Source organism: Rhinatrema bivittatum, chromosome 7 (assembly GCF_901001135.1).
Source record: "Rhinatrema bivittatum chromosome 7, aRhiBiv1.1, whole genome shotgun sequence".
NCBI lineage: Eukaryota > Metazoa > Chordata > Amphibia > Gymnophiona > Rhinatrematidae > Rhinatrema > Rhinatrema bivittatum.
Genome location: NC_042621.1, coordinates 34,453,534 through 34,466,189, shown reverse-complemented (window position 1 = coordinate 34,466,189; position 12,656 = coordinate 34,453,534). Strand labels below are relative to the sequence as shown.

The window sequence follows — 12,656 nt, the reverse complement described above, 5'->3', positions numbered from 1 at the left end:
CCCAAATATCTTTCTTCCAGCTCAGAGCAGAAGGAAATCCCTTTTGCCCCAATGTAGCTCACATTATTTCCTATGAGAGAAGGATGCATTTATACTTTTTATTCACTAGGGAAAATTATGAGATGTGGCCCCTGCCACAATATTTCCTTATACTTGATTCCATTGAAATGGATATTTTTTTTTTCACATGTGCAATGAATTCTCAGTTTGTTGGTTGGGTGACTGGATTCACATTTTGTAAATTTGGCCTACTGGGCTGGATGATTGATTTCCTTGACTAGGTACCTAGTGGTCTTCCATCCTACTTTTAGCCAGCTTTCACAGGAAACTGGATAAGCACACACTGATCCACTGTGGCACCATCAATAAATGGTTGAAAAAAAGTCTTGGGGGAAAAAAAATGTCCATTTTGGCATAATTTGTAGGCACTTTTTAAAAGTCAGGTCTATGAAGGTCAGCATTCACAGGCCCTGCTTTCTGAAATGTCTTAAGCTCCACTATTTTTAATGGTTTGTTTTTTTAATGGATTTAATACTAACTTTTTCGGCCCATCTGTAGATATGTCTAATATGTGCATATATGAAAATAGGTTGTAAAAAAACAAAACCCAAAACATTAGGTAGATTTATATACAATGGTCTTGACTTAGTCAAGATTTGTAAAACATTTTTATATATAGTGCAGAAAGATTGCCCAATGTTTATAATTTCCATGAGAAACAGAGTCAAATGATTGCAGTATAACAGGGAATAGCACTTTATTATAAAAAAAACAAAAAAACAAAACAAAATCCAGCATGTAAACAAGTAACATTAATAGGATAACAGTTAAAGGAAGTGCAAATCAACTTCATAAAATGTCATTTAACCTAAACATTTACTATAAATGTTTTTCCCTGTGCCTATGTGATTTTAATAATCTGTAGTAAATAAAAAAAAAATCAGTGCTTATTTTATACTGAAAAATGTGTACGAGCCTGCGTACAAAATTTAAAGTTTTGTTATACAAAAGGAGACAAATGGATGATGATATTCCATCCATGCCAGCATCATCTTTGCATCTGTTGTTATCCACAGAACAAGAAGAGAAATGAACAGTATACATAGAGGAAACCAGAACGTATGAAGCTTCTAGCATTCAGAACACACAGGCTGAAGTGGAAATCCATTTGTCATTGGAGAAAACATCTTAATGCAATTTCCAAATCTTGCTTATGGATTTTAAGGCATTAATGCAAGAGTCCAGAGAAGACAGCTTTACACAGTCTTATTGTACCACCATTCAACTCTCCGCCAGCATCTGCTCTCGTGCTAGTCCAGCGATTGTCCATGCAAGGCATACCCACTGTACGGAACAGGCGCGCACGAAATGCTTTCAAAGCACAGACAAGTCATGACAAGACTTGGACTTCTGCTTGAAAGCCATCTTCTTGTTGTTCTTTGCTACAATTTTCCCTAAGAAACGCTTGGCTTTCTTGCCTATGCTTTCCCTTCGTTTGCTGCTGGCCATTCTCCTGGCATTGTCTTCTTTGCTGTCTTTCCGGAGTCTGATCTGACGTACAATCCCCTCAAAACAGGTCCTTGACATTGTGGTGGAGGGCAGCAGATGTCTCAATGAATTTGCAGTCAAAGACAACGGCACAAGCCCTGCCCTCTGCAATGAGAAAACATGTAAATGTTAATCCAGGTGCTCTGTGTCTATTGCTAAATACTAGGGATGTGAATCGTGTGATCGATCGTCTTAACGATCGATTTTGGCTGGGGGGGGGGTAAATCTGATCGTCATGGTTTTTTTGGTTAAAAAATCATTTTATCGGGGGAGGGCGGAAAAACCGGCACACCAAAACAACCCTAAAACCCACCCCGACCCTTTAAAACAAATCCCCCACCCTCCCAAACCCCCCCCCCAAAATGTTTTAAATTGCCTGGGGTCCAGTGGGGGGGTCCCGGCGCGATCTCCCGCTCTCGGGCCAAAGCTGCGTTAATAGAAATGGCGCCAGTGGCCCTTTGCCCTTACCATGTGACAGGGCAAAGGTAGCATCGGCGCCATTTTGGTTCCTGGCACCCGACGTCACGAGTGCAGGAGATCGCTCCCGGACCCCCGCTGGACCCCCAGGGACTTTTGGCCAGCTTGCGGGGGCCTCCTGACCCCCACAAGACTTGCCAAAAGTCCAGCGGGGGTCCAGGAGCGACCTCCTGCACGCGGGCCGTATTGCCAATATTCAAAATGGCGCCGGTGCTACCTTTGCCCTCACCATGTCATACGGGCCGACGCCATTTCTATTAACGCAGCCGTGGCCCGAGAGCGGGAGATCGCGCCGGGCCCCCCCACTGGACCCCAGGTAATTTAAAACATTTTGGGGGGGGGGGGGTCCGGAGGGTGGGGGGATTTGTTTTAGAGGGTCGGGGTGGGTTTTAGGGTTGTTTTGGTGTGCCGGTTTTCCCGCCCTCCCCCGATTTACGATTTTTTGACGATAAATTGGGGGAATTGCTATTGTATCGCGGCTCTAACGATTGTTGATGATTTAAAATACATCGGACGATTGTTTTAAATCGTCAAAAAAAGATTCACATCCCTAAATACTGCTGCAGTCTTAGTTAAAACTGGCAAACAATGACTTTACAAAGTGTATTTCTGCAGTCCTTATGAGCCTGCCAGCTTTGAGTTCCCAAGTTAGCAGGTCATACGTCAGAAAATCCTGATGCACCAAGCACCAAAGGGACAATTATAATATATATTACTGGTTTACATAGCACCTTTCATCCAATATACCTTACATGTAAATACTTCAAAAACATGCAGAAAGACTTTGGGGTGGATGAGTAGGTTTCATCCTCCAGGTTTGGCCAGGTTTCAAACAGTTGAATGCCCATAATGAGATTGGGTGGTAGGATGGTAACTCATCCCGCACCACATATTGTTCAGCCAAAGGGCCAAGGAAGGATGCTCCTTAGCTCACAGCTCAGGTCTTACATTTGATCTTAGCTAGAAAGAGGCCAAGAAGGGATGCATGAGCATCCATTTCAGGCAATTATATGGAGGGCACTGAAAAAGATGGGGAGAAGCCCCAACAATCTCATTGTTATCAGTCAAGTAGAGTCCGGTAAGCTGAGGAACAAGGAGATAAAGTGATATACACAAGGCAGAGTGCGAAGGTGGCGGATCTCACTCGTCACCTAGATAGGATTTTAGACAGTGCTGGGGAGGAGCCAGCTGTCGTGGTACATGTGGGCACCAACGACGTAGGAAAATGTGGGAGGGAGGTTCTAGAAGCTGAATTTAGGCTCTTAGGTAGACAACTTAAATCCAGAACCTCTCTGAAATGCTCCCTGTTCCACGTGCAGGTCACCAGAGGCAGGCAGAGTTCTGGAGTCTCAATGTGTGGATGAGACGATGGTGCAAGGAAGAGGGATTCAGTTTTGTTAAGAACTGGGGAACCTTTTGGGGGAAGGGGGAGTCTCTTCCGAAGGGATGGGCTCCACCTTAACCAGGGTGGAACCAGACTGCTGGCTCTAACCTTTAAAAAGGAGATAGAGCAGCTTTTAAACTAGAACAAAGGGGAAAGCCGACAGTCACTCAGCAGTGCATGATTCGGAGAGAGGTATCTTCAAAGGATACTAATGATGCATTAGAATTAGGGCATCCCGACAGTGAGGTTCCAATAAGAAAAGTAGTCCAAGTGCCTGAAACTAAAAACTCACCTGAGCTAAAAAAATTCCAACTTATTCCTATCAATTAAAAAGCAGAATGAAAATACAAACAAAAAACAAACTTTGAAATGTTTGTATACTAATGCCAGAAGTCTAAGAAGTAAGATGGGAGAATTAGAATGTATAGCAGTGATTGTGAATGATGACATAGACATAATTGGCATCTCAGAGACATGGTGGAAGGAGGACAACCAATGGGACAGTGCTATACCGGGGCACAAATTATATCGCAATGATAGAGAGGAGCACCCAGGAGGCAGTGTGGTGCTTTATGCCCGGGATGGCATAGAGTCCAACAGGATAAATATCCTGCACGAGACTAAATGCACAATTGAATCTTTATGGGTAGAAATCCCTTGTGTGTGGGGAAAGACTACAGTGATAGGACCGTCCACCTGGTCAAGATGGTGAGACTGACAGTGAAATGCTAAGAGAAATTAGGGAAGCTAACCAAATTGGTAGTGCGGTAATAATGGGAGACTTCAGTTACCCCAATATTGCCTGGGTAAATGTATCATTGGGACACGCTAGAGAGATAAAGTTCCTGGATGGAATAAATGATAGCTTTATGGAGCAATTGGTTCAGGAACCGACGAGAGAGGGAGCAATTTTAGATCTAATTCTCAGTGGAGAACAGGATTTGGTGAGAGAGGTAACAGTGGTGGGGCCGCTTGGCAATAGTGATCATAATATGATCAAATTTGATTTAATGACTGGAAGGGGGACCGTATGCAAATCCACAGCCCTCGTGCTAAACTTTCAAAAAGGGAAACTTTGATAAAATGAGAAAAATAGTTGGAAAAAAGCTGAAAGGAGCAGCTACAAAAGGTAAAACGTGTGCAAGAGGCATTGTCATTGTTAAAAAATACCATTCTAGAAGCACAGTCCAGATGTATTCCACGCATTAAGAAAGGTGGAAAGAAGGCAAAACGATTACCGGCATGGTTAAAAGGGGAGGTGAAAAAAGCTATTTTAGCCAAAAGATCTTCATTCAAAAATTGGAAGAAGGATCCGTGAACCAGCATGATGGGACTGCGTTCTCGAATGCCGGTATATAAAAAACCCAAATAAATAAATAAAAATAAAAATAGAATAATGCATAAACGTTGGCAAGTTAAATGTAAGACATTGATAAGACAGGCTAAGAGAGAATTTGAAAAGAAGTTGGCCGTAGAGGCAAAAAACTCACAGTAAAAAAAAACTTTAAATATATCCGAAGCAGAAAGCCTGTGAGGGAGTCAGTTGGACCGTTAGATGATCGAGGGGTTAAAGGGGCACTTAGAGAAGATAAGGCCATTGTGGAAAGATTAAATGATTTATTTTCTTCGGTGTTTACTGAAGAGGATGTTGGGGAGGTACCCGTACTGGAGAAGGTTTTCATGGGTAATGATTCAGATGGCCTGAACCAAATCACGGTGAACCGAGAAGATGTGGTAGACCTGATTGATAAACTGAAGAGTAGTAAATCACCTGGACCGGATGGTATACACCCCAGAGTTCTGAAGGAACTAAAAAAATGAAATTTCAGACCTATTAGTAAAAATTTGTAACCTGTCATTAAAATCATCCATTGTACCTGAAGACTGGAGGATAGCTAATGTAACCCCCATATTTAAAAAGGGCTCCAGGGGTGATCCGGGAAACTACAGACCGGTTAGCCTGACTTCAGTGCCAGGAAAAATAGTGGAAAGTATTCTAATCATCAAAATCACAGAACATATAGAAAGACATGGTTTAATAGAACAAAGTCAGCATGGCTTTACCCAAGGCAAGTCTTGCCTCACAAATCTGCTTCACTTTTTTGAAGGAGTTAACCATGTGGATAAAAGTGAACCTGTAGATGTAGTGTACTTGGATTTTTCAGAAGGCATTTGACAAAGTTCCTCATGAGAGGCTTATAGGAAAAATAAAAAAAAAGTCATGGGATAGGGGGTGATGTCCTTTCGTGGATTACAAACTGGCTAAAAGACAGGAAACAGAGTAGGATTAAATGGACAATTTTCTCAGTGGAAGGGTGTGGGCAGTGGAGTGCCTCAGGGATCTGTATTGGGACCCTTACTTTTCAATGTATTTATAAATGATCTGGAAAGAAATAGGACAAGTGAGGTAATCAAATTTGCAGATGATACAAAGTTGTTCAGAGTAGTTAAATCACAAGCAGATTGTGATAAATTGCAGGAAGACCTTGTGAGGCTGGAAAATTGGGCATCAAAATGGCAGATGAAATTTAATGTGGACAAGTGCAAGGTGATGCATATAGGGAAAAATAACCCATGCTATAGTTACACAATGTTAGGTTCAATATTAGGTGCTACTACCCAAGAAAGAGATCTAGGCGTCATAGTGGATAACACATTGAAATCGTCAGTTCAGTGTGCTGCGGCAGTCAAAGGAAATAGAATGTTGGGAATTATTAGAAAGGGAATGGTGAATAAAACGGAAAATCTAATAATGCCTCTGTATCGCTCCATGGTGAGACCGCACCTTGAATATTGTGTACAATTCTGGTCGCCGCATCTCAAAAAAGATATAATTGCGATGGAGAAGGTACAGAGAAGGGTGACCTAAATGATAAGGGGAATGGAACAGCTCCCCTATGAGGAAAGACTAAAGAGGTTAGGACTTTTCAGCTTGGAGAAGAGACGGCTGAGGGGGGATATGATAGAGGTGTTTAAAATCATGAAAGTTCTATAACGGGTAGATGTGAATCGGTTATTTACTCTTTCGGATAATAGAAAGACTAGGGGGCACTCCATGAAGTTAGCATGTGGCACATTTAAAACTAATCGGAGAAAGTTCTTTCACTCAACGCACAATTAAACTCTGGAATTTGTTGCCAGAGGATGTGGTTACTGCACTTAGTATAGCTGTGTTTTAAAAAGGATTGGATAATTTTTTGGAGGAGAAGTCCATTACCTGCTATTAATTAAGTTGACTTAGATAATAACCACTGCTATTACTAGCAACGGTAACATGGAATAGACTTAGTTTTTGGGTACTTGCCAGGTTCTTATGGCCTGGATTGGTCACTGTTGGAAACAGGATGCTAGGCCTGATGGACCCTTGGTCTGACCCAGTATGGCATGTTCTTATAATTTACAAGTAAAAGCCTTCAGTAAATAAAATCAAGCTCAATTAGCATAGTCTGTTCAAAGCGACTTTACAACCTCCTGCAGTCTTTCTCCAGAAACCAAAACCACTTCTAGTTTATAAGGGCAAGCATTTGAAACAGAATGGCTTCAATAATAATTCCAACATTCTACTCATCCAGGAACAGTTTCTCTTACCTTCAATGGACACTTCCCGCGATCGGACTAGATCACTTTTATTTCCCACAAGAATGATAGGAATATCTTCAGTTTGCCTTGCTCTTCTTAATTGGATTCTCAGCTCAGAAGCCTTCTCAAAACTTGCTTTGTCTGTCACAGAGTACACAATAATATACGCATCTCCCATCTTCATGCACTGATTATGAAGCCAATGGCTGTCATCCTAAATAAAAAAAAACAAAAAACTATTGATTAGTTTACTTCTGCCCGGAAGCCACTGACTAAATAATGAATGTTTCACAGAACTCTATTTTTATCTTCAAGCCAAAGTCAACTATCAAGAAAACTACAAATATTTTTATTTGGTGCTTTTCTATACCGGCATTCATGATACAATCATATCATGTCGGTTTACATGGAACGAGGTACAATATACTGTATACTTTACAGGAATGTCGGTATATAAGAATTCAAATATACAATAACCTTAGATATTAACAAAGCGAAGAGAAGCAGAAGTTACAATAAAACAGGGGTGCTGGAACTGGGGGAAGAGGAAGAACAACGGCAAGAAGAGCAATTATTTACATTGTGCTGAATGTACAGTAATGATTGCTATGTTGAATCATGGTAATTCTCATTTTAAAAAGGAAGACCTATCCGAGTGGACTTTTTCCCCCCAATTAAACTATGCTCATATTTACTGTTCCATAGACAGTGACAGTAGGTTACAGAAGATATGTGGAGTAGATAATGAGTTTGTAAGGTTTCCCCAGCCTACCCTTCCCTGTCTGGAAGCATCATTGTTAGAACAGAGGTCTTAGTGTCCCCTTCAGTACTTGGCTGATCTGCTTAGATCTGGTGCCTTTTAGCACTGGCTGAATTAGTGTCTATCAGCAGGACCCAGAATCATGGCACGAGGAAGGAAATAACCTTTAACTGAAATAGTAGAAGGTGACTAAGAAACTTGTTTTGCTAAAGAATTCCCGATTGTTTTTTGGGGCGCTATTAAGCTCAACACAATAAACTGATTTCTATATGCAAATGTAAATAATGCAAGAGAAAAATGTATCCTTATTAAATCTACACTATTTGTAAATATAACAAGGGTTAGGAGAAATAAAACCAGCAGGAAAATAAACGCTCACTTGACTACACACAGATTGTAGAGAAAATGCACATACCTGTTCCCATATATCAAATACAAGGAGACAAGCCTCTTCTCCATCCACTATGATCGATCTGTCATATGTATTTCCTACAAGAAAAAAAGAAGTCTGGTTTCACATACCCAATAAGTAGGAAAATGACAAACAGTAGCAAAAATGACAACAGGCAGGCAGCACCTTATAGACTAACCAATATATTAAGGCATGAGCCAGCAAGAACAGAGTCCACGTTGTCCAAACAATAGCAGAAAGCATCCAATAACATGCATTTACAAAAGACATGCAGTCACTGAAGGCTGGAAGTTGGGATCCGTGCCCCCTAACCATTAGTATCAGGGCTATTATTTCCCTTCCCTGATAAAGCGCCTTTACATTTTGCTGGTCCATGCAACACAAAAGTGGAGCTTTTGTCATATATTCTGAGTCCTCCTTTTACACTTGTCCTGGGCAGATCTGTTCAACCAACTATGAAATCAGGACCCCAGCAACAGATGGTCTGGGTCACAAAACCATGACCCAACCAGGTGAAGCAGAAGAAAAGCAGCAAATAAGCTTCCACTCTTTTGTCAATATTGACAAGAAGGAAATTTTTGCTGTATTGTTTTATTTTGCTGATATTCTAAGAATTTTTTGGTTTTTAATTTTTAGATTGCTGATATTGTGTTTAAATGAATAAACATACTACAATAATGTATTTTAATTTTAACATAAGCAGTATTTTACCTTGTTGTAAACTGCTTTGTGATCACCAGTTGCTGAAATTGTGTATAAGATAAATAAAGCTTATAGAATGATTCCCCCCCCCCCCCCGAACAGATGCCAAGAGCTCTGCAGAATATTTCACCACTTAAACATGTTATTCATACAGTGTACCTACAATCTTATTTCTCACACAACAAAACAGCAAGGATGAGAACTTCATTGGCACTGTCTGCTTTCAAAGATCGGTCTTACCTGCCTCCTCCACTTCATGGGAGTCCTCAATGCCTCCAAAGATCCTGGCCAGGCTTGACTTGCCCACACCGTGCTCACCCAGCAGGATCACCTTGTAGACGTGGTCCTCGCAGTCGCTGTTGGAGGAGATCACAGAGTCAGAGGAGTCTGATGCCCAGCTCTCCCGGTGCTCCTCGCTGGGGTTATATGAGGTGCAGCGGACCAGGTTGGAGATCTCAGCGGGCACAGTGGCCTGCAGCTCTTTCTCATCCACGGGCATGCTCCTACGATGCAACTGCTGGTGAACAGAGAAGGGCATGCTGCCACGTCTTCTCTCCAGAATCTTCAACTTGTCGCTGCGGTTCAGAGTCATCTAGGACCACTGGGGTGCAAAAGAAAAAAAAAAAAAAAAAAAAAGAAGATGCTCACCATGATCAATCCTCGGCACATAAAAGGATATCATTTAATAGTGTTCCTTTTAGGATTATTCACAGCATATCTTTACCATTTATTTATAATTATGATTTTCCAACAAGAGAGATCAAAGTGTATTATAGTAGGCTGGATCTGTTATGGATAAGGTACATAGGAAATAAGGAATCAAATATCATACTAACATTTCTTTCAGTACAGAGCATGACATCGTCCCAGAGAAGGAGGGGGGTGGGAAGGTGATGGGGAGGGAGTATTTCTCCTCCTCACCCTGGGACCTCACTGCAGTCCAAGAGAAGACATCTGAACAGTTTTAGACTCCTTAACTACTTTACAAATATTAGAGCATGACTTATATTAATGCACTGAAAAAGTATATATAGTTTGTTGATCCTTACTCCATCATATATCTATATATAATGTTATTAGACTATATTAATGCACTGAAAAAGTATATATAGTTTGTTGATCCTTACTCCATCATATATCTATATATAATGTTATTAGACTATATTAATGCACTGAAAAAGTATATATAGTTTGTTGATCCTTACTCCATCATATATCTATATATAATGTTATTAGACTATATTAATGCACTGAAAAAGTATATATAGTTTGTTGATCCTTACTCCATCATATATCTATATATAATGTTATTAGACTATATTAATGCACTGAAAAAGTATATATAGTTTGTTGATCCTTACTCCATCATATATCTATATATAATGTTATTAGACTAACTTTAACTTGATCTTTTTTTCAGTGCATTCAAGTCGACTAACATGACAACCATACTACTTTATGTATTGAGGAAGATTTTCCATTTCCCTTTAGAGGTTTGAAATATCAAACACTTAAACTGCTCGAACAAACCCTTCGGCATAGCAGAAGGATGCTCATTCTATTAGAGGGCTGCATATAAACTCCAAGTTTCCAGACAAAATGCAGAGAGCACAAGATGTTTTGTGGGATCCAAAGTTCATCCCGAGCCCGATAATAGTTTTAGAGTGATCTCTCCCACTTTTTTTTTTTGGCAGTTTTAGCTCTGGAAAGATGTTTTCTTTACGATTGATTTTCTAATCAACTGAAATTATAATTAATAGGAATTTTTTTTTTTTTAGATTCTGCAGTTGCAAACCTACGCGATGCACAGTTTCCAAATGCCCCTATACCACATCAACTTAATTCTGTTCCTATAACTATCTTAATCTTTAAACAGAGCAACAATCAAGTACTAAGCTTACCTTCAAGTACTATGCAGTAACTTTTGGCCACCAAGAAGAAAAAGGATTTTTCTTTATTTGCCGGAGAAGACAAACTAAGGGTTGGCGTTCTCTGGAGCTAGAGTTGAGCACTTCCCCACTCAGCTCCGGTGATGTTGATATTTTCTTCTCGCAAACTTCCCGTCCATCGTGTTTTATACACCTCTGACAGCCCCCGGGGCTGACGTCAGCTTGAGCTATCCCTAGCTCCTCCCCTCCTAGTGAACTCAGCCCAGGAAGTTTGTAAGATGACGTTCCCTGCACGCCGCATACTCAGTCCTCACCGCAGCGGCTCCTCCCTTCCCTTCTCAGGACTGAAGCGGAATCCCGGTATAGCGGGGAGGAAATCCTTTCCCAAGAGATGTATTGATGAAGCAGGAATGGGACTCGTTTTATTTCGGTTTTAAAAACTGAGTATTGTGTTTTTTTCAGCTGATAACTCGACTCCTGTTTATTTTGGGGACTTCGGGTCCAGGGTTCCGGTTCTATCTTGGGCTATCGTAATTCTCTTGGTCTCTTTCCTGCTGTTTTTGGTATATTTCGCTGCTTTCTGCTTAAGATGCGCCTTCTTCCATTGGCATTGAAATAACAAGTTAGGAAGAAGAGCACAAATCTGCTGAACGTTCCTCCGGATCACTGGGAAGTCCACTCCGAGATTTAGACAGAGCAGTGGGGAGGGGACGAATTCTGCGTTTTTGCGATGGAGAGGGCACGCCTGGCTTGTACTGGCATGGCAAATGAGTGCACGCTCCTTTTTACAGAAAATGACGGGCACCTGGCTAACCGGCTGGCATGCGCTCCCTCCCCGATGACTCCGCCTGATTTGGACGGAGCAGTGACGGGGCCGGTCAGGCATTGGGATTTTCTTTTCTTTTTTTTTTTTTCTGGATTTGTGCCGGGAACCAAAGCCCTGACCATGGTCGTGCATTGCACTCGCTTTACTGCTTTTGATCGGAGCCGAGACGCTAGAAATAATTCATGTGCCATTCTGCATTCACGAAAGGGAGATCGCATTGCGCTGCAGTCTGCAATGTTTAATTCAACATCTAAAAAAAGGCCATAACAATGCAAGCCCCGCATCCAGAAAAGTCAGAGTGACCCTGAGAAGGATCTGATAGGCCCCAACTCCTTATAAATTAGGTTGGCACTAGAGTCTTCATTTCCCTAGTCATGTCTAGATCTCTCTCTTCTCTAAAGTGTGTGTGTTTGATCGACAGTCTCACGTCAGACAGGGATGCCCTATTTGACTTTGTCATATCTGCCAATAGATAGCATTGCTTGACACTACTCTATTGTAGATGCAGATTAGTCCAAAGAATCATCAGTGAACAGCACCCTTTCTGAACTCTCTGTTGGGGCCCACCTCAATTCTTGAGCTAGATAGACAAATTACTATCACAGAGTTTAAATGCATGAACTAGATTAGCAGAGTTTCTCTAGCTGGTTATGAAGGACCCCCCCCCCCTTCCCCCCCCCCCCCCTAGCCAGTCTAATTTTCAGGATATTCACAATGAACATGTACAAGATAGATTTGCATGCACTGCATCCATTGTGTGCACATCTATCTCATGCATATTCATTGTGGATATCCTGAAAATCTGACTGACTATGGGGCAGTCCAAGATTGCCTTGAGAAACACTGGAGTAGATTCTGGACAGCCTCCTGCAGCACTTGGGATTGTGGCAGAAGTTGGAGGATTGATACCCTTAACCTGGAAGGATGTTGAAAGATGTGAAATGGAATGGTGGAGAGCAGCACAAGAAATAGGACTTTCTCGTGAGGGCACAGAATGAACAGTTGTGGGGTTTCCACAAGAGACCACCACAGAGACATCCTGGATAGGATGGATCTCAAGGGTTGACAGTTCAGCCATT

General features: G+C 41.4%; 1 protein-coding gene across 1 annotated transcript; it reads right to left on the bottom strand.

Moving 5' to 3' along the window:
* Positions 1–740: 740 nt before the first annotated feature.
* On the bottom strand, positions 741–11,490 carry RRAD (RRAD, Ras related glycolysis inhibitor and calcium channel regulator). Its single transcript, XM_029608228.1, is given in 6 exon segments — positions 741–1,572; positions 1,574–1,653; positions 6,998–7,202; positions 8,164–8,237; positions 9,103–9,463; positions 10,764–11,490. Coding segments are annotated over 5 exon segments (909 nt in total). The 5' UTR covers positions 9,455–9,463; positions 10,764–11,490; the 3' UTR covers positions 741–1,374.
* Positions 11,491–12,656: the final 1,166 nt, after the last annotated feature.